Source organism: Podarcis erhardii, assembly GCF_964252035.2.
Source record: "Podarcis erhardii genome assembly, chromosome: 8".
NCBI lineage: Eukaryota > Metazoa > Chordata > Lepidosauria > Squamata > Lacertidae > Podarcis > Podarcis erhardii.
This window is the reverse complement of record NC_138499.1, coordinates 34,363,759-34,386,810: the sequence shown is the minus strand read 5'-3', so window position 1 is coordinate 34,386,810 and position 23,052 is coordinate 34,363,759. Positions and strand designations below refer to the sequence as shown.

At 45.5% G+C, this 23,052-nt stretch overlaps 1 protein-coding gene across 1 annotated transcript; it reads right to left on the bottom strand.

Moving 5' to 3' along the window:
- Nucleotides 1-11,005: 11,005 nt before the first annotated feature.
- PRDM14 (PR/SET domain 14) lies at nt 11,006-20,686 on the bottom strand (the record flags this gene model as incomplete). Its single annotated transcript, XM_081874992.1, has 7 exons — nt 11,006-11,420; nt 12,561-12,662; nt 16,680-16,882; nt 17,204-17,474; nt 18,276-18,433; nt 18,605-18,661; nt 20,122-20,686. The coding sequence occupies 7 exons, from the start codon at nt 20,684-20,686 to the stop codon at nt 11,190-11,192; spliced, it is 1,587 nt and encodes a 528-aa protein (XP_081731118.1). The 3' UTR covers nt 11,006-11,189.
- Between the last annotated feature and the right edge of the window lie 2,366 nt (nt 20,687-23,052).

Sequence of the window (23,052 nt, the reverse complement as noted above, 5' to 3'; positions counted from 1 at the left end):
CATGGACACTATTTCACAAAGACAGCAATAGAAGCTTAGTCCATGTCAGGCAACAGCTTTCAAGGGGGATTCACTTTAAGCCACAACTCCTTGGTGATCAAGAAGAAGACTGCCCTAATCAGCAGTCCCCCCAAGAAGGATGCTCACCATCTGCCATTGTTGTAAAGTCATCTGCTCTGCAGCCTTTCAAGCCTGGTATGTAAATAAAGCAAAGGCACTAAAGCACCTGTTTCCCACTCTGCAGCAAACAGTAAAAGTGAAACGTCAAGGCAACAAGACTGCACTCACTTTTTAATTCACAGCTCCATCCAATGCTGTTGTTTTTGCTATTGGGCCAGGACACAATCAGAAACTTTGGCTGTGACCACTGAAGCACCAGCCTATTCAAATTCCAAGAAACTTCGCTTTGTGCCTTGGATTGGCTAGACCATGGGTAGGCAAACTAAGGCCCGGAGGCCAGATCCGGCCCAATAGCCTTCTCAATCCGGCCCGCAGATGGTATGGGAATCAGCATGTTTTTACATGAGTAGAATGTGTCTTTTTATTTAAAATGCATCTCTTGGTTATTTGTGGGGCATAGGAATTTGTTCATTATTATTCGTTCATTCCCCCCCCTCAAAATATAGTCCGGCCCCCCACAAGGTCTGAGGGACAGTGGACCGGCCCCCTGCTGAAAAAGTTTGCTGACCTCTGGGCTAGACTGTTATGGTTGTGGTACATAGAGCAAGCCAAACTTCTGGCAGGCAGCACTGGGGCTTAATGGAGCAGCAGAGCCATGGGCATATGCAGAGCGCTGCCACTCATGCTGGCCAAGGTGGATGATTGGCAGGGGAAAGGAGCCCTCAATATCTTTGCTGCATCAACTCCAGACTCATGCAGCAGTGGGGCCCAGATCATGCCCTGAGTGGCAACTTGCCAGAAGCTGAACCATATTTGAATCCAGACTGTCCTTAGCCAGCCAAGCTCCACCTCCTCCCTTCCCACTCCCAACCCTGAAAACACCCCGGGCGGCGGGGGGCGGGGTTAGTTACTGTCAATTCATAGTTTAGGTGGGCACAGCTGTTCTGCATCAGCAGAGGTGAGTGGAGAGACATCTCCGCCCCACCCAAACGCCCTCCAGTACAGCAGATGTCCTGTCTGGGTGGGTGTTGGGTTCCTAACTACCAAAAGGAGCTCAGATACTACACAGCAGAGCCTTGCGGCTTTCATTTGCTCCAGTCAAGGTCATTGTCCACAACGCAAATTGTCCACGGCTGTCCTCAAAGGAGATCTGCTGGAACAAAGAGAACCTCAAAGCCAAACTAGGCCTAATGCTGATCATGTCACTGGCAAACACATCAGCTGGAAATAAAAGAAAAGATAAGACAGTGTGGGTGGGGCAGGGTGGAGAATAACTACACAGAGATAGGTTTAACCTTTCTTCAGCACTGTAGTGCAGATGATGATTATCCTCTCCTGCCTGTTATTATTAGCTCTGGGAGTGAAGCCTCCATTGGTAATCCTGGGAGTTCCCTTCTGGAGTAAGAGTAGGCATTGAGGATGGGGATGATTTTTCTCAGGGCCATAGAAGGCAATCTCGATGAACAATAACCCCCTATGCCTATTAATATCCCCACCCCAACCCCAAACCCCCTCTGATGTGGCTCCCAAAGGTGTTGTGTCTAGTTTGGTACTTAGTTTAGATTTTACAGCATTTAGAGACACACATGTGATAATAATAATAATAATAATAATAATAATAATAATAATAATAATTTATTACAGTATTTATACTCCACCCATCTGGCTGGGTTTCCCCAACCACTCTGGGCAGCTTCCAGCTGAATATTAAAAACAATACAGCATCAAACATAAAATCTTCCCTAAACAGGGCCGCCTTCAGTTGTCCAGGAATCTGGAGGTCCAGGAATCTGTTTGTGCACAATACATTTCTAAACATGGTGGTAGGGCAGTGCCTAATAAACGTGATCAGCAGAAGTCCTGTGCAAGGGCTTCCACTTGTGCAAAGGATCTTTCCTCCACCTGCACACACCCAAAAAAATGGTTTGGGGGCTTGAGAGAACCCCCATAAAAGTGGAGGAGGAAAGGTGGATCATTTCATCTAGCAAGCTGATACGTTTGGCAGATGGAACATTCAACATGGTGTGTGACGCAGAACTCCATAGTCTTACATTAAATCTGGTAGTTCCCACCGACATCCTGAAAATTGAATTTTAATTTTTAGAAAAGATGCCATATATAGATAGAGATATAATGTCTAGCCTGCACGGCTTGGATAATAAAAAATATAAAAAGTTAAATGGGTGTGTTACTAATCCAGAATCTGATAGTTGAGATGACTTAGTATTGCTTCCCAACACTGCAATGAGAATGGGATCATTTTATTAATATTTGTACAGGGCATTGTGCTTGCATCATTTCTGACGACCAGAAAAATGATTATTTTAAGGTTGTGTGTTGTTGTTGTTTTTTCCAGGAGACATATATGCACCTGCCTTGTTACTGTTAGCTGCAAGTAAACTCTGGCTAAAACAACTTGATTATTTTTTCTTAGCGGATATGGCTTTAGGTACACAGGACAACTCTGAGCAACTCTATTACGGCCCTGAGATAAAAAAGAACGTGCTTTTCATTAAAGGAATCACTTGAAAAAACATTGCTGAAACTGATACCACAGCCATAACCTTCCTCCAGCTCTGCCTCGGTGCTTTATAATGGCCTTTGCATTAGGCAGCCTGCTGGGGAGCCCACTGATGTCCATTTACTTTGGTAAAGATTGTTATTGAATGGACCCTTTAATGGGAGGCGTTTATGATCCTACTCGGCTAAGAGCTCCAAGCCCTGTCTTAGAATAGTCTCTCTCTCTCCACCTTGACAGCTATTAGAGAATCAATACAGGTAATATGTCAGGCAGTGGTCAGCACTCATGTAAACAGTAAGGTAAGGCTGAAATGGAAACTGACAGGTAGCCACTTAGAGAGAGTCTGTGGGTCAAACACGTTGAAAAGTGAAGCTCCTTGAGGGAGCGCCAGCAGCAGCCTGCCCCAGGATTGGATAGATGGCACAAAGGCCAGACACCTATAAAACCCCACTGTATTTTCCCCTTGAACCCTGGGGGCAGTGGAGGGGAATGGCCTTAAGTCCAAGGAGCTACTGGGGACTCATCATGTAACATGGATTTTAGAAGGGTTTTTAGAATGCATCTGGGCCGATTCCAGTTCAAGAGACATAATCTGAAATAGTTGGGGAAATTATCCTGTGTCTTGTTACTTAATTTTAATCTTAGCCCATGATCTTTTGAGGTTGCTGCTTCTGGCTATACCTTTGCTATCACTTTTGATTAGCTGCTTTGCTGTCACACACGGTAGGCCACTTATTATCCCCACTTAACAGTCAGGGATAGGAGACTTAGCAAAGTTATGGAGCCATGGCTATGGTGGGACTCAAACTTAGATCTTCCAGATTCAAGTTGAGCAGCTCCATCAGCATCCAAGCTAAAGCCCCCTTCACAAACACAGTGTGTGCGGGAGTCGCTTCCATGTGGTGCAATCCCAAGCTGCTGGGGAGCTTTTATATTCAATGCTAAAGTGTAATAAGAGACTAGAACACAGCCTTAGTGACACATATGCATAGCACCTAGGAGATGTTTGCCTGCTACATATGAAATCCTGCTCTTCCTCCAAGCAGCACAGGGCATTTCGTCCTCATAACCCCACTTAAGTTAATAAGAGACACAAAGAATGACTTGCACGAGGCAGAGGCAGATTTAGGGCAGTGCAACCAGTTCCTCTGCACTCATCGCTGAGCCTAGGGGGCGCCGCAGGGCATTGCTACTATGACATAGTGAATTGAGCAGAACAAAAGGCAAGAAGCAGTGGGGCGCCAGATTATTGCCTCACACAGGGTGCTGCTGAAAGGCCAAACTCCATCCTTGCACAAGGAGAGCTCCATAGCTAAGCAGGCAATAGAAATGAAGCCACCTACTCCAAAGTAAAACTCTAGCCATTGTACTGTATTGGCTTTCTGGCAAGGAGACTGCTAACAACCTGGCTTTCAACTTTATGCCAGCAGAGCAGGGACTTGCAATTTAAAAACAGCCACCAAGGAATCATTTTTCAGAATAATGGACTGTGAGAAGGGTCCATACTAAGGGGAAATAGCTGTGCCTAGTAAGTGGGATTTATATTTGCCATTGTACTACTTGCATTAGTAGTTGATTTAAAAAAATGTTTTAGCAAATTTAACAAGGAAAAGGAGAGAAAGGAAAAAACATGGGGGGATTAAAGGAAAGGAAAAAGAGAAAAAAAAACCGATACACAAAGAATACTAATATCAACAGTAAAAAAAAAAAAGCCACCATCGGTGTACGTTGTAGATACAGTGACCATCAGTCACTTATCAGTCATTTATTCTAAAAAAATAAAAATTCACCTCCAAACTTCTCCATTGCTACCTTGCAGTTCAGTGTTATGCTTGGAGCATAGTGCTCCTAATGTGAAAGCCTTGGGCTCACCAGGCATCAATAGCAGCCTGTGGGTTGTCCTTCCTTTTCTTTTCTAATGCTTTGCATGAAGGAGGTTGCAGGTTCAATTCCTGGCATCTGCAGGTAGGACTGGGAAAGACCCCTTTAAGAAAGAGCAATGGCCAGCAGTCAGTGTAGAGACTAATGGTCCAACTCAGTCTAAGGCAGCTATCTATGAGTTAGCGTAAACTGCAAGGTGGCCACTTATGCATCACCAAAAGACATACACACAGAGAGATGCATCACCAAAAAGAGGACAAAAACTGCCCTGTGGGAAGAATTCTGAAAGAGAGGGCTGGAGGTGAAGACCACCTCTCAGGGACTGGTCCAGCTGCACTCTCCTTCCCACAGGGTGATCTTCCACCAACTGTCCTGTGGGAATGATTCCAATGAGTTTTTAAGAGGTTAATATTGTTTATTATGCTTACAAACGATGTAATTGAATGTTACTTATAATCTCCCTTGGTAGAGTTTACATAATGAAAGCCAGGATCTAACTAATTGTAATAATAAAAGATAGATTTGCATATGTTAATTTCTTTGATTAACCCATTTATAAATCTTCTAAATAAGTGCATAGGTGCAAATTCAGGAATAATTTATTATAATTTCAACAGAAACGCAGTACATCCTGCCATAGTAGAGAAGACCATACATAACCTGGTGACTTGCATGCCTGCTCAGTCTGTTGCCCAGCTGATGAAAGAACCATAAGTGGCCCATCTGTGTTTTATCTTCAAACCTTGGGCTGGACCTCTCAGGGGCTTTCAAACACAGGACTGCCCTCTAAAGTTGGTATCTTTTTTATGTAACATGAGGCAGGTTTGCTACAGCCCTTCAAAAGGAGACACACGGTAACCCTGGAGACTAGGAGGGCTATGCAGAGACTGTGTCACATAGTCCTACAGTTTAGACCACACTTTTTTCTCCATTTCCTGCGTTCATGGAAATGTCTGCACCTTCTTGTGCCTCATTCAAATTAGTATTTCCTCAAACAGCCCCATAAATAGGGGTAAGGAAGAGAATGACTCTTCTCATTACATCCAACCAAACCTTCAGAATCCACCATCTGAGAATACTGGTCTCTTCCAACACCAGAGTTGGGAGGCACACTGGGTAGAATGATTTTCCTGGTTTAATGAACAGTTTGGTTTAATCAATATTTGCTTGCTGCGTTATCTGTAGCTCACTAATCTCTTGCCTGCTTTCTGCCATTCCATGGGGAGAAGCAACTCTCCTCCTTTTATTCTCTTCTCCACCCCACCCCATTTAGTACAGTAGAACAAGAGCTACTGGCGGGGGGGGGGCAGGGAAAGAGGATGAAAACATCTGAACATTTGGTGTCATGCTGGACTCAGCTAAAGGGCAGCAGATGTCACTGAGATGGCTTTTGTTGTGCTGCAAGTGGCCAGCCTGAGCTTTAAGGGCCATATTACTGTTTTAGCAGCTCTATTGTCATTCATGTTTCAGGGAGACAATCCCCATCCCATTCCTGTTTAAGATCCCAACAAAACATCTGAGATTGCCAGAAGCCTCTGCGGCTTGTGCTTAGATCACTTCTTGTTTTACATTTAAAATACTCTTGTGGGTAGAATGCAAAACAGTGAAAATAAGGTTTTTTTCCCTACAGGTTTGTTTAGGAAGCTTCCCTTGCTGTGTAATCCAACCATTTATAGGATATCAATCTTATATCTGATGACATGTTTCATGGTTTTTGAATGGCGTTATTTCTTTATAAAGCTTGTTGAATTGATTTTATTATTCTTAAAGAGTTTTGTTTTGTTTTTACCTGTAAACTGCTTCAGTGGTCTTTATATACCAGGAAGTAGTCTATAAATTTGTATAATAATGATAATGATAATTGGAATAGTTTCACTGTGATGACTTTCTCCTAGAACTTGTGCAGTACTTTTCTTCAATGGATCAACAGATCGAAGAAAGATATTCAACACCTCAAATTGAGAATGATGTGGAAATATGCCTATATTCAGGTTTTCCAGAGATAAATCAATGATAAATGTGTATTATCTAGCATTTTGTTACAATCTATTCTCCTCTTGGCCTTTGGAGCATCTAATATTTGCAAGCTGGCAAAAAAAAAGTGGTCTCAGATTTGAGCTACCTCTGAGTCAGTGCTGAACTGTACACTAATGGGTGACTGACCAACAACATCTGTTGGGGGGGGAGAATAAGCTGCAAGGATACTTGTGCACTAACATTCCCACTAAAAATGAAAGCAGAAAAGTGAGAACAGACATCTGAGCTAACCAAAGACTCAGCCATTATTATTACACTTAATTTTTGGTCCCCTCCTGACTTTCCCATAGAATGTTCTTTGAATTATGGAGGAAGTGGTAAACGGGCCCTTTATGGAATCTTTCTTAGACAGGAGTTTGATAATTAAGGTGTAGACAATGCTGTTCACTGGGCTGCTGTTAGGGCAAACTGATTTTAAATGTGTTTTGAGGTATTTTAATTATTGTTTGCAACTAGTTTGTTTTATTACTTTATTTATTGTGCTGTTTTTAAATATTATAAGCCACCTTGAATCCCAGTTTGGAGGGATATAAATCTATTAAATTTAAAAATTAATTAAGTGTAACTCTGATATCTCCCAGTTTAACTCAACTAATTGCACACACAAACACTCCTCCTTTAAAGATGTAGCTAAAGAGGCCATCACCACTCTGAGGCTGCTGTTTTTTAACAATCAAACAGTATAAATTCTATGAAATAAATAAAATAGACAGGGTCCCCTCTTGCTTCCTTATATATTGTGTCCATTTCTGCAGCTGCTTATTTAAATTTGTCCCAATGCAATTCCCTGCTCTGCTTTAGGGTTATGTTTGGATACTGCTTGAACAAAGAAGAAAAACTGAAAACCATTTTGTCTAATACAGCTAGATATACCTCACATATACACACTTTACAAGAGCTTATACATACACACCTTAATTTCAGTATACTGTACAAGATGGGTACTGAATGGGCATGAATCAAAAGCTACCTTTTTAAAAGGTTGGTGTGTTTATGTCAAAAAGTATGGTAAGAAAATTAATTTAAGGAGGAATATCTAAAACATACACTTGGAGCAAGTCCCCTGGACTGTGAAAGGACAAACAGGTGCTTCTGAATTACCTAGTGATAAATTTAACTATAAGTTGTTAAATTCAAAGAATCCCAATCCTTTGAGGAAAATACTAGAGGAATCGGCTTACCGTAAGTTACCCTTTTTCCTGTTGTGAATATTCTGTCTGCAATAGAACAAGCAGCATTTCCTAATAGTAAATTCTTCAAATTGTAATTTACAGTGACCCTTAGAGATTAAGCCAGTTTAAAGCCAAAACAGTAAGAATGCATGCAACACACACCTATCTTGTACAAACACTAATTAAAGTTTATACATGGGGAGTTGACTACGATTGTCATTTTTTTCTTCCCAGTCTCCTCATTTCAACAGAGAACACACATTCTTCTATTTTAAATTCTGCTTAAATCAAAACATTGCTGGAAGAGGCCTCTTTAACTGAAGAGACTTCTCACACAAAAGAACACCTAGAGAGCTGTTACTTCTTGCCAGAACAATAAAAATTGCTTCTACAAAGTTTCTGCCTGATCAATGCAGGGAGCTGTCCAGGGTACTTGTTTAAATCCTGAACTAATGTCATAATTATTCATGATGGTCAATGTGTTTTAGGGTTTTCAAGTTATTTCTGCAGTCTGGTTCTAGGGGAAATGTATGTCATGACTCTGGGCCTATTGATAGCAAATAAAAGACTAGGTAGCTAATTAGTTTTTAAATAAAATTTATTTTTATCCCACTCTTCTACATCAAGCATTCAGGACATTTCACAAGTAAAAAACAGAAATCAAACATAAAAATTAGAACAGAAGCAACACACAAAAACTAGAACAGAATAGTGTCAGAACAAAACATTGAACAGATGGGCTATATGCCAGAATGTGGGGATGCCCAAGACAGATTCAGTAATCACGCAGACTGGCTGGAAAGGAGACAGAACAAGTAGTACATAGGTCCTAAACTAGGACTGGGCAGACTTCAGGTTTGTTGGAACTACTTTGGTTTTTAGTAGAACCCCAAAATTTACTAGCAAGAGCCAGACTAAACCTTATAAGTAAAAAAGAGAGGGAGGGTGCCTCTGAGTACATTCTGAGCCTAGGCATTTTTTTTCAGTACCAGAACTGAACTTTATTCATCGTCTTCACATTATTTCTGTGTAGCTCTCTTTATTTGGCAGTCTAATTCAGGTGGGGAAGGTCATTTTGTCAGTGGTGCCAATGTTCAAACGAATTGGGAGTCAGAAATCCTTGCAGATCTACTGAAAAGCATCTATCAGATGATCCAGAACTATCTTCAGCTTACCCCAAACCATGTTGGGGAAGTTGAAAGTACAAATTGAGCTCAGTTGGAAACATTTGAGCACTAGCAAGCTACGACCCCCAATGCCAGGTCCCAATCAGCAGCCCAGCAACTGTGCTCTGAACTAACTACAGTATCAAAATTCCAAGGACAGCAGTTCATTACATCTGAGGTCCCCAAGAATCTCGATGCTACAGCTTACATCACATCTGTTCAAATATCACAAAACATAGACAAACATGCAAAAGGCAAGAAACAAAGCTAAAACACAACTCTAGCATTCAGTCTTCCACATACTCTACAAATCTTAACATTCATGTAAAGAATTTTTATGTATATTTTATGCTTACAGGATTTCATTTTACCCACCAAAACAAGACAGACATCATTTTGAGCAGCAATAATAAATAGATCAGTGCAAGTCACTAACATTTGTATACCCAAATGCAAAATTACATTTAACTTCCAACAGCAATACACAGTCACACCGTATTTAAAGAGTAAGGCAACTCTCAAACCATAATCACAAACATTCCAGCCCATATTTCTTATAATTATGCGCAAAGCCTATATAAAGTACAATTTGCTGTAGATTATGTTTGAACAATACTTCATAAACTTTGTATTTCCTTCCCCACTTCAAGAGTGCCAATAAGCTATTGTTTAAAAGTGTTGCCTCAGTATTAAGCACGGGATGAATTTTGAGATTTGTTAAAGAAAATTGCGCACATTTTCAAAAATTAAATAGTGTAATTTTGAAAAGAAATATACCTGCTGATGTGTTGCCACTCTGTTCTCCAGCAAGGAGCTGGTGAATGCCCTAGGTGACAAATGGGCTGGCACACTGGACAGGAAGGGAGGTGGGCAATAGCTTAGAGCCCAAAGGAGAGCATCCTTGACATAGAGCCAACTAGTGTCCAAGCAGACAGGTAAGGGGCAGCAAGTTAACAGATGAGTGAATGGCTGGCATCTAGTAACACCACAACTAGCCTTTTTGTGGGTAACTGTAATAAGAATAGAACAGGGTTGGAAGTAATTTTAGCAATTCTCCCTCCCCATGCCACCACCCCATTTGCTCCAGTGAAGATTTGGGGTGTGTGCAGAGAGCAGGGGAAATTGCTGAAAACTGCTTCCTTCCCTGTTCCGCTGGCAGAAGGCTTAACATCCACTGAGCAACACCACTGAATACAACCCAATACCCCTAGAAACACATTCACATTGACAAACCTTTCAACAAATTCTAGCAGCACAAAAACATAGAAATGAGCCAGCAAAAATTACATACATTCTCTCTTTTTTAAAAAATTGACAGCAAATACAATGTATTGGAAGTGCAGAAATATTTGCCATAATTAAACATTGTGTTTTAATTTGGCATAGTTGGTTATTAAAATGTCTTTGGCATCTCAGGATCAAATTTTCTGGATTCTTCTGGGTAAGCTCCATCTCAGTAGTTGTTTGCCCTAGCACTCCCCTGAAACCAGGCCCTCTCCTCAGGTGATTAGGAGAAACTGGTTTTCCTTTCCACCTTTCACAATGCAGGTAAAAACAAAGTTTTCCCCACCCCTTAGCCAAAGGGAATGGAAGGTCATGTTCACACCACCACTTCTTATAGGATCCAATCAACTGATGGGCCACCTCCCATTGCAATGTGTTGGGAAAGGTGGGCAAGTGTGTTGAAAAACCTCCCTTCCTAACACACTGTGATGGGGTTGAAAACTGCTGCTTCCTGAGCTGATTACAGTGGGATCAGTCAAGGAATGGCTGGTTTTCATCCCCACTCCAATGTTAAGAGTGTTGTCTAAAGGCCTCAATCCATTTACTCAACGATTTATGCTTGCACAATGGAACTTTCCACTTCTCCTCCTCCCCAATTTGTTCAAGAATTAGGAGAACCCCCATAAAAGATTGGGGGGCATGCAAAGGGAAGAGGGGAGAGTTCTGTTGCACGAGCAGAAATTTTGCACTAAGGGAATGAAGGACTTAGTACTGCTCAGCTGTTTTGCACAAATCAGCTGAAAGGGTGAGGGCTGAGAATGGGGGAGTGATTGGTGTGTGTGTTTTGAGCAGGGCAGAAAATAGTGTGGCACGACTTTGGCTCTCAGAGCATGAGGATAGGTTCCTCACGCCTTTACTAATGGGTGAAGATCACATCCTGAGCAGTTGTATGTAGTTGTATCTCTCATTATCTCTATCGGGTAGGTAGTGCTACATTAAAACCAACACATTACAGAAAATGCCACACAGATGTCCAAATGGTTTGCATCCTATTCGTCAGCTTTCTGGCTAATGGCCTGTGTGAAACTTCATATGGAAGCGGAATTCTTCTATCTCTGAAAAGGTCTTGCCACACAAAGCACAGGTGCGGCAGTTGTCTTTAGCACCATGTGTGCGTCGCACATGGCTGTCATGGGCAGCATGGGAAGCAAATGCTCTGCCACAATGTCTGCATTTAAAAGGCTTCTCTCCTGAATGCTGGCGGATGTGGGTGCGCAGGATGCTGGAGGCGGTGAATGCCTATGGAGATGGTGAACAAAATGAATTGTTGGTGGAGCGGAAGGAGAAAGGGATAAGGAAACAGTTAGATGCAAGTTCCTAGAGATAAATTTTAAAAACCTAGGTCAGATAGACACCCAAACTGAAGAAGACAGGGCTAGACACATTAATAATTAAGCAAGATTATTTTAGATTTCAGGTGGCATAAAAAGCTTTTACACACAAACACATACACACAGCATTCACATAAAAAGCTACAAGCGACAAACAAGATGAAAGGAATCACATGCTCACAAAATTGTAATTAAGTTACGATGCTTGTTTCTACAGCAGGAGAACCAATTGGGCTTTTGCTGGGTCTTATATATGGCAGATAAAATCCCAGCCTCACATGTTCACAGCCAGTGAAGGAGGGATGTGGGAAACTATGTGCAAATCACAGCCAAGCTATGGCATTCTGTAAATAGCCTTGAGCAAGTCATCATTATCTCTCAGACAAGCCTAGTTCACAAGATTGTAGTGGAAATAAAAAGGGGACTCGCTCCATATACATTTCCACAAGCTCCCCTAAAGGGCAGGCAGGCAACACATGTGACAAATCAACTTACAAGTCAGTCACGGCAACTATCAAAAGGTGATATTTTGTTTTACAGTCTGTGATGCTGTTAAGGGAGGACTTTGAGGAAGAAATCCAAGGTCCCACTCAGTAAAACCACCCCTCCCGGGGCGGGGGGAGGGGAGACCAGCAGGGCTGCCTTACCACTTTAATTATTTATCATCTAAGTGGAAGAGGGCTGCAAGAAGGTTAAATCCAGAGCCTAAAATTCCATCAACCACACCACTGTTTTATAACAGTCTGTTCAGGTGTGGGACCCCAGGAATAAAAGCTTGGCTCAGATAGCCTTATATTTACCTAAGGAGGCTGAGACTCCAGTTAATTGCAAATAGAAAACATTGTATTTCCATGCCTTCCCAGATGCAGTAATAAGAAATGCATATGTTGGGAGACCTGCCGTGTGTCTTCTGCATTACAGCTAACATAGTTGGGGCTTAACGTTAAATTCAGAATCAAAACAGATTAAACTGAGCATGCCAGAGAACATAACATCCTACAAGCAACTAAAACCTCAAGGGAACTGCAAAGGGCATGGTTGTCCTCACCTTGTTGCAATACACACATTTATAGGGCCTTTCTCCAGAGTGTACTCTCATGTGCTTGTTTAGACTGGAAGACTGAGAGAAACTTTTGGCACATATAGAACACTGAAAAGAGAGAACACATAGGACAGTTTTGTGGCTGCAGCAACAGTTAAAGACATTTCTGCTGGCATGCAACATGTATGCACATTTAGATAACAAGACAAGAGATTTAGATAGGAATACAGACAAGACAGACGAGGCAAACATAATTGATAATGTGCTTTTTTATATATAAAAAATAATGTATGTAGAATGTAGAAATATACAAGGTTTCAACTTATATGTATGAATCATGCCAAGAAGATTATTCTAGCCACAGCCCCTGCCTGTACTACGTGCCTTCGCTGTGTAGGCTTGAAGCCTGCACACTGATTTGCAGATTCCCCTATAAAGATGCTCTGATCTATTTGTGGGCACTTGGGTGCACAGTGATAACAAGGCCTGAGTGTGTGATTCTCTCCCCCCCCCCCCCCGTCCCCCACAAAAAAAACTCTGGCATAAGCCTGCCATCTTGTCCAATACTGGTGTATCGGTGCCTACTATATAGTTTCGCGCATTTTCAAAGCATTGATATGTTAAAACAGAGGCTGATTACACACACACACACACACACACACACACATATATACAGGTGTTCTGGGCCCATGCACACATAAGTTAAATTGTGTAAAGTGAGGTGCAGCTAACTTTAATAAGGAGGGCATGAAGGGAGGAAGGGGAGGGAGGGAGAGACTCATTATTTGGGGCAGCTGCCTAGCCTGAACTGAGCCTGCCTATCTGAGGGGGGCCAGTGTGTGCAGCAGCAGTGGCTGGCTGGCCACAGAGGGCAGGGGCAGAGAAGGGCGCCCAATGTAACTGGTACCAGGATGGGTTCATGGACATGCAATGGAGGTGAGGAGAAGCCGCTAGTCAATCAAAGGCGACCTTTCCTCGCTGAGGCAGCAACTTCTGGGCAGCAGCCCCAAACAAGGAGAAGATATCTATCTATCTATCTATCTATCTATCTATCTATCTATCTATCATCTATCTACCTATTATGAGGTCTCCGAGTGGGATGCATGTAAGGGGAGGTGCACTTGTAGTTTGCAAATATTTTACAAAACTATTTTAACATTGTTTATTGTCTGGGACTTCTTAATTGCTACCACTTAATTGCTACCCAGCTGAGCCTCTTTCTGTCCCTGTAACAAGGGATGAAAATGAAGGAAGATGTCTCACTTTTTCCTCCCGCTTAATCAGATTTCAAGGATAGGGAATGAGACAACTGAGTTGAAGTTGTGTTTATATGGCCAGCTGGGCTTGAAGAAGGTGTCATGCTAGTTCATGAGGTTGTTAGTGAACAGCCCTCAGTTCAGAAGTCATGGTTGGATGCTAAGTTAATGTGCTAGCACCTCCCTCCTCCCCATTCCTGCCACCCTTTGTGGAGAACAAAGCACCCAAGAAGTTCTACATCTGGGGTGTTCTCTGCAGGTTTTATGGCAGAGTGGCACAAATCAAGAAAAAAACTAAAATGTTATAAAGCTGTCCTAAGTCTGTTGGATTGAAGTTAAAGAAAGTATTTAAAAATACTTTTGTTAAAAAAACCAGAAGCCTTTTTATTGGGTATAGTGGGTGAATAGATACGAAGGGAAGATTTAAAAAAAACTGTTTATGTATGCAACAACTGTGGCAAAAATTCTTTTAGCTCAAAAATGGAAACAACAAGAAGTACCAATGAAAGAAGAGTGGCAGATGAAGATGATGGACTTTGCAGAATTGGTGAAGCTGACAGGGAAAATCCGAAACAAGCACCATCAAGTATTCCAAAAGGACTGGAGTGAATTTATTCAGTATCTGAAAGATTATTGTAAGCAGTTAACATCACTAGCAGGGTTATCTGAAGACTTGTAATGAGAAGTTTATTTATTTACATTTTGAGCTATTTTGTACTGAGTGTGATTAAAACTGGAAAACATACAAAATGTAATGATATAAAGGTGAATTTTGAAAGCCATGAGGTGGGAGGGAAGGAAGTTGATAGACTCTAAAGAGTGAGGGTGGTAAAGTGGATAATAATGATGTGAATGTATATTATTAAATGGAAGATAGTACTCAGCTGTTGTCTGGAATAGCAATCAAGTCAAGTGACACCTTTTCAGAGCACATTCCTAAGACTATCTACTTAGAAGTAAGCCCTAGTTAATTTAATCAGACATACTCCTAGGTAAGTATAGGATTGCAGCCTCAGGCTATAGTTCCATACATACACAAAGGCTGTGCTGTCAGTTACTTCTAAGTAAAAGTGGGTGAAATCAGTTTCTCACTATGAAATGAGAGTTCTTTCCCCTCCCCTGCCAGGAGCTCTAACACAATTCAAATAAGGAGCTGCTCTTTAATATATGGCACTTATGGGAATTCCCCTTTGCCTAGTTCATCTTTAATTATTGCAGCCAACTGAAGATACTGGAGGAGAGGCTGCAGGAGATTTCAGTGCAGTGGAATCCTTGGGTATAGGAGGGGAGAGGAGAGACAGAAAGCACACTTATCTATATTTAAAAGTCCCATACCCTTTTCATTTTGTAATTGTTTCCTAAAGTGTAGTGCAATTGCAACTAAATGCAACACCACGCTTCTAAATTTCACAACAGGTGAACTATCTAGAACCATTACCTTAAGGAACTCGATCCACCCGATTTCATTGCTAGGGGTTTTGTGTGAAGATCACTACCGTCACAAGCAAACCTCATGGGCTTTGAATGAACTGGGTCTGCTTTCAGACAAGCGCGCTCCAGAGTTGAGGCCGAACATTTGCTCCAATAAACCGCAAGTAATCATGGTTTTAAAAAAAGAAAAAAAAGGGGGGGGGACAGCAACAAAACAAGAGGAAAAAAGATTTCAGGGCAGAGAATCAGCAGAGGCGGTGCGTTTTGCAATTGTGGTTACCTGGAGCTGCGGTCACTCACTGCAGTGAAGCAGGCGAGTAGCTTGAACTCTCTGCGTTGTTTTTCCCCAAGAGAGGGAGGAGGGGGCACAATCAGGACCCCTTCCCGGAAGTGTCACCATGGTTTTCCTTCACTCCCTAAGTCAGTGGTTCTCAGACTGTTTTCTCTGGGCCACGCTTTCAGAACTAAAATTTGCAGGCGCCACACCGATATTTTTTTATTATCGGCAAGAAATATAGAAATATATTGGAAAAGAAAAAGAAGGAACTCCTAGCAGTGCGTGACTTGTAACTCAGAACACAGCTGCTTTATAATATGATGATGGGACACCCAGGGGGGAAAATGCAGCCACATAACAACATATAATATTGATTGTATTTGAATCCTCCCGCTACCCTCTCCTGCCACACCCTTTGAGAACCACTGTTCTAACTAGACCGCAAAGAAAACGTACTCTTAATAGATAACTACTGCACTGAGTCTCTGCCTCAGCCTACTTATGCGGAGCTTAAACGAAATCAGCAAGTGCCAACGGAGAGCAACCTATCACAGTCCAGTAGACTCCTCCGCATTCACACACACAAATGCAACACGTAACAGCTGCAGAGGCTTTCAAGGGCATCCTTTGTGACACACCATATTTAAGCCCGATGTCATACAAACCAGTGTTTACTCGGAAGTCAAATCCCATTGCTATCCATGGGACTTACTCCCAAGTAAGGCTACACGCACGGAGCCCTTTATGAAAACGACCAAAAGACCTTTTTAAAATTAAAAACAGGAGAGTAAAGTGCCCGTTGGATGAAACCACAATCACGCAAAAGCAAGTCACAGAACTCACACACACAGAAAGATACACGGACCGTTCAACTTGCCCACGATTCACGGCTAATTGAATCGTCTTATTGAGGACGATTCCCTTTGGCAATCTTGAATCTACCGCTTGAGATGTCCCTGCCCAGCAATGCTCCCCCCATCGCACACATTCCCCCACATTCCCCGAGGCTTGCTTCCACTCCTGAGAAGCGTGTTTGGGGGACGGGTGGCACTCTGCACTCTTTGAAACTCTTCCTGCTGCTGCAGCTGCTTCAAGGCAGGGCGGGCTTTCCCCCTCCAGATTCTAAGAGAAAGGCGGCGCAGCCAGTTGGCGATCCCTTACTTTGTGAGGCCTGTGCTTCTCGTGCACGTGCAGGACGTGGATCCTCAGCCGGTCCCTTTTCTCAAAAGATCGCTTGCAAAGCTGGCACGGGAATTTCCTGTCCCCTTGGTCCACGCACCGGGTGTACTTCAGGTGCTTGTCGCGGTAGTATTTGTAGGCGAACACCTTGCCGCAGCGTTCGCACTTATAGCCCTCCAGAGACTCTGAGGGTGAGAAAGGGAAGGAAAAAGCCACCGTCAGGGGTGGTTGGTTGTTTTATAGCCACCTAGTTTCAGAAGTTTAAAGGCGCCCGCACAAAAAAGTGAAAGAGGGAGGAGGAGGAATAAATGCAATGAACTGGGAGTTTTATAAGTGGACAACCAGACTATAAAGTGAAGCAGTTTACTTCTTTTGAACTTGCAAGGGTATTTGGGGGTGGGGTGGGGGGAGAGAGCCAATGTGCAAACAGAGCAGACGGTTCAGATTCCCGGCTGCAACAGCTCTGAGCGCGACTCTTACGGAGCCCTGGAAGGTTGCCAACTGACCTTCACTGTGCGCCTGGACAGGCTTCCCTTCCGCCGTTCCCTTCAGGCTGATAGGGATGCCCAAGAACTGCAAGTAGCAATCCCCGTACCAGACCAACAGCTCCTGGCCGGGCGTGACCTCTTTGCAGCTCTCGTAGAATATCTGCCCCTGGCACTGCAGGGCCGTCAAGTTCTGCTCCTCGGGGAAGCGGGCGCACTTCACCAAGGACATCCAGTTGCCGGAGGAGCCCCTGCCGTCGATGAAGTGGCTCAAGCGGCCGTTCTCAAAAATCTGTGGGGATGGACACACAAACTTTACACACGGTTGCTCACCCCGCTTATAGCGACAGCAGCAACCCAGGAAGACAACGCCGCGCCTGGCAGGGAGGGGGGGGTGGGAATCTAAACGCCCCTTCCTGCTCCCTCGCCCCAGTCACGTTGAAAGGAAGGGGTTTGGCGTTCAGCTAAATTGCAATCCTCATGGACACGCTCAGTTAGGAGTTAGCAATGGGGATTGCTTCTAAATCAATCTGCGTAGGATCTTTTCATAGCCAAGCCACCTATTCCTCTAGACAGAGGTGGAGGAACTTCTGGACTTCCAGATGGGACTAAAACTCTCATCTTACATAACCACTGGCCGTGCTGCCTGAGGTTGATGCGAGTCCAGCATCATACGCCCTTTGTTTATTTTTTGCTTTTATATTCCGCCTTCCCTACAAGGAAGCTCAAGGCGTCATTCACGGTCCTCTTCCTCCCCATTTTATCCTCAGAACAACCCTGTGAGGTAGGCTAGGCTGAGAGACTGACCCTACGAGTTTCATGGCTCAGCGGAAATTTAAACCCTGGGCTTCCTAGTCCAACACTCTACCATTACTCCACACTGCTTTCTTCCTAAAACACCCAGCTGAGGAGGGAAATGCGCTATCTCCCTTAGAAAGCTGGAACCGGAGTAAGACCCCTTGGAACCAGAGAAACTGGTTTCACAAGTACTGTAAGCGCGGTGGTCAGCTATGCAGAGGCGTGGCTTGAGGCATCCAGCCCCCCCCACCTCCCCTCGGAGAAAAGAAAGCGACAGTACATTAGCGAATTGTACCTCCCACATCAGGGAATTGTCATCGTAAGTCTTGATCTCGCTGATGTTGACAACTTTGCCCTGGAAAGGGCCGAAGCGGACGCCGACGGGGATGGTCTCGGTGCAGAAGACTCCCAGCTGCGGACAGTCCTCGAAGACGGTCTGCAACACCGTCAGCCCTACAGAGAGGAAACCGGGGGGGCGGGGGAGGGAGAGGGAGAGGAAGAGGGAGAAGGGAGAAGGATTAGTCTTTGGGGTGAAGAAAACGAGGAGAACTCAAAAGGATCAGCCTTGATCCCTCTTCCCCAACCACCCCCCTGACAAAAGCCCAACCAAACAAACGCAGCTACCTTCTGGGAGTTGCAGAGAAGACCTGTCTAGGAGCGGCGGCTGAGTATCAACTGCGCCTAACGGGAAAGCAAAGGGGAACTAGTACTGCAATCAGACAACTGGGAGTAACAGCGCAATCCCAACCATGCCTACTCAGAAGTAAGTCCCACCGAATTAAATAGGTGATTCCCATGAAAGTAGAGCGAGGGTTGCAGTTACACCGGGTCTACGGACCCTGCAATAAAATAGGCTGGAATCAATATTTGCCTCATTGGAATTTGAATAGAAACGCACAGGATTCGTGCCTTTACAAAACTTAAACCCTGTTACACCGGAGTAATACATCCGAAATAAACTACCCCACCCTTCAGTGCCAACAAGATAAGGTTAGGAAAGAACTGTGCGCGGGCACAGACACATCTAAAGGTCCCCACTCTGTCCCCAGTTTAACCACTTCTCTGAAGCATATGGGATGGATGGTTACAGTGGGGGTGAGCGGGTAATTTATTCCATAGCCCTGCTGTTAAAGTGCAGGATTTCCTGACTCTTATCTGGCAAAGGCGTTGGAGCATGATCAGGGTCTTCTTTCGCAAGAGGAGCCCTTCTGAGAAAAAATTAGATTCTCTTATTTGGGGGTGGATTAAAGGTAACAAAAAAGGGAGTCAAGAGAGACTCTCCAGAAGCATTCAGAGTTTCTCCTTCCACAGAAACATTTTTGCTTTGAAAACGTATTTAACCAATACATGGAATAAAATAATTACACCGGTTCCTCACCCAATGCTTTTTTTAAAAAATCACCGATAGATACAAGTTTTCATCAGTTTAAGCAATATACAGTAAACACATGGCCAAAATGAACTGTTGGGTTAAAATAAAATAGATAAAATTGACTCCAGCTGTGCCATTATCTAGTTTTTCCACAAAACTGCTCCGATTTTTTAAAACCCAGTTTAAATTTGCCTGCAATTAATGGTTGAACTTCTACTTCACTCTCTCCTCCCACCCCCATCCTATTCCAGTCATTGGGGTTTTTTATATAAAAAGGGGGGTGTACTTTTCTTTGCAAAATTTGGACAGAAGTTGACCACCGTTGCACCAGAGTCCTTCTAGGATATTGCCATCTGCCCAGTAAAAACAGCCCACAAATCCGAGCCACTTTTCTTTCTGTGTGTACACCAAAAACCCAGAATTCAAAGTTTTAGAAGGGTTCTTTTTGCCCCTGTTATTTAACCCAGGGGGCAAAAGTTTCCTAACGATCTTAAATCTGGGAGCAGATTTAATGGGGTGGGGAAAAGTGCCATTTTCATTTGACGCCACGCTTTCCTTTTATTTGAGGAAACGTTCCTATCCAAGGAGCGTCGCGTTGGGGCGCTGAGACGTCCGCGCAAAAAAGGCTCTTGTGCAAACTTGGTCGTTCCTTGTTGAAAAGTTTCTTCCTATGAAGCAGCCACCCTCTCACGCCAAGCCCGCCTTCTTCCTGCCCTCCACCCTCCGCCCTCCCGGCTGTGGGGAAACCCCGCGCGGGTGCCTTCCTTACCCGGGCTGCGAGGAGGGTGGCCGGCTCCCGCCCTGGCGCCCTGCTGCCTCCCTCCTGGCCCGGCCCCGTAGAGGACGGCGTGCAGCTCCTGGGCGGTGAAGCGGTAGGTGGGCGCGCGCTGCTCGGCGTCCGGAGCTCCGTAGGGGCTCTTCTTCTTGGGCGACGCTCCCTCGGAGACGCGCCGGCGAGGCGACTCGCCCTTCCGAGCCAAGGGCGACGGGAAGACCACCGGCAGCGGCTGGGGCCTGGGCAGAGGAGGACCGGGCGGCGGCGGCGGCGGCGGCGGCGGCAGCAGCTGAGGAGGCAGGAAGGCGGCGGCGGGCAGGCGCGAGAAGGGGAAGGGCGCCAGGCGAGGCGAACCGGGGCTCAGTCCTGCTCCCAGGGGCGCCTGGAAGGGGCAGGCGGAAGGCTGCGCCTCGAGGAAGCGCGGCGCTGGCAGGACCGGGCCGAAGGGGGAGGCGACGCCGGGCCCGGGCTGGCAGCCCCTCAGGAGCATCAGCAAAGACTCGCTGCTGCCTTCGCCTCGGCTGGGCTCGGCGGAGAAGGAGGAAGAGGAGGAAGCCATCGAGGAGCGCGGCGCGGCGGAAAGCGCGGGAACCTGTGGGGAGAAATAATAAGGCAGGGCCCTGGGTGTGAGAGGCAGCGCGCGCTTCGGGGAGGGGGCGGGGGCTACCTGCTGGAGGAAAAGGTGCTCATGGAGACTCGTCGTGGGGTGCATTGTGGCCAGAGAGCTGAGGGAACGAAGGAAGGGCCACTTTTCCTCAGGCACAGTGGAGCTGAGGTTACCTCAGCTACTGTCAGTTTCCGTCCCCGGAGGCTTATATAAGGCCTTCGGATCACTTCCCCGTCAGGGATACGCTCTCCGCCCTATTGTCCCGAGACCCTTTCATAAGTCCCCACCCACCGAGGACTCTCCCGGAGGGTCGTCATCTGTGGGGTGTGGCGGGAACACCCAAAGCCAACACGAGGGGCTAATACGAGGCAAATGGACACGAAACAACAGGAGCCCCAGCTGTGACAAGTCCAGGTCGAGCTTCCACATATAGGTTCAAAAGAATTGGGAGCGCCAATTATCGACAGAACACAGATAAACGACCATATCTTAATCCTAAGCATGGCTTCTCAAAAAGTCTACTTAGAAGTAAGCCTCGCCGAGTTCAATGGCCCTTACTCCCAGGTCAGCGTGTATCGGGGTCGCGACCTTCTTCCCGCCATCTCCCCTCGAGCTTCCTTTTGGGGCGGGCTTCTTCTGCTCTGTTACTCTCCTTGCTCGCAGCCTGAATCTTTCCTCAGGTGTCCAAGTGGATTCGTGAACTACCGATTCTACATGAGAATGTGGGGTGCTGGGGGGGGGAGTCCCATCCCCATGGATTAGGGAGACTTTCTTCCGAGGGGACTAGAGAGCAATATTAACCTTCGTGAGAAAAACGGGCTTGAAATCCATCCCGGGACACACCTTTCATCATCGCGCCATTTCCACAAAAGCAGACCCGCCACACCGTCCTCTTAATGATTGCCATCTGCAGGGTGGTTTTAAACCACCTTCCTAAATTCCAGCCCTTCACCATTTACAGTGCTTGGGAGCCAGAAACATTCAAAATAAATCACTGGGGGGGGAGGGGATGTATTTAACTCCAAGTAATAAAAAATCTCCCCATGCTGCTTTTCATGAGGTAGAATAAGTAAGGGGAGGAAATGCCTGTCAGTGTTCATTTTTTAGTTTCCCATATCATGCTAGGCTTATTTCTGAATAAAGCTGCCTAAGATGAGGCTGTAAACGCATCTTGGAAGAATAAGCTCCTTTGACCTCGGATGGAGCTACTCGCTAGCAAACTCTCCTAGGGACTCCACTGGAAGGGATCTGTGACTTTGGGAGAGCTCTGGTCCAGGGACGGGGCGCTTCGTGGTCTTGCTCCCGCCGGTCTCCTCGCCCTGACGGCGCTCGCTTTCCGCCAAACCTCGAGGAGCACCTCCGCAAGCGGCTCTCGCAGAGGCGGCGCTCCCCACCATAGCTGTCAACGTTTCCCTTTTAAGGGAAATTCCCTTATTCCGAATAGGATTCCTCGCAAGAAAAGGGAAAAGTTGACAGCGATGCTCCCCACTCGGGGGGCTCCTCCTGCACCTTCCAGGACCAGCTGCAATGCCCCCTTCTGCAGCGGACCCAAAAGAGATGCAGCCGCCTAACCTCCTGAAAGACCTCGGGTTGCGCACAGAGGAGGCCCTCCTGCGCTGCGATCCTGACCACCCTTTCTTCTCTGGGAGATAAGTCCCATTGAGCTCCACGGCAGGGGCGCCCTTCTGGGAATGAATAAGCCAAACAGAGACACTAAAAAGCGAGGAATGCTATTCAGAATCCATGCGGGGAAAGTTATCTCTGCCTATGAAATAAAAATTACTCCAGGGACAAGCGGTGGGTTAAAGACTCCTTGATGCTCCCTACTTAACCACCAGTCAGATCTTTAAAGGGACTTGTGGTCCACGTCTGGGATCTGGCCCACTGCAGTAGCAGGGCTTGCTGTCGTCCCAGAACCTCCCGGCTTTCTTGCCCTAGAGACCCAGGACCAGTGTCGCCAGCCCAGCCACCTCCTCTTCCGGAGCGAGGGCACCAGCACCAGTCCTACCCGTCTGATCTGGCTCTCCATCGCTGGCAAGGGACAGAGGAGGCCGAGCGCTTCCTACTTCGGAGAGTTGCCCTCCGCTTACCAACGGGCACCTCCCGAGGGCAGAGGCGGGCCCTCGCAGGGCAGATCTGCCCCGGCTGGCCGGCGGGCTCGAGGGGGAGGCAGACGCGAGACGCCTTGGACTAAGGAGCGGTCCTCGCCCCGCAATACTCTTCCCAAACACCTGCAGAAAGCAGCATCCCTTCTCTCCTAGTAATTCTGCTGGCAAAAGTGATCTGGCGCTCGCTCTAGAACTGGAGTCACTCCGATT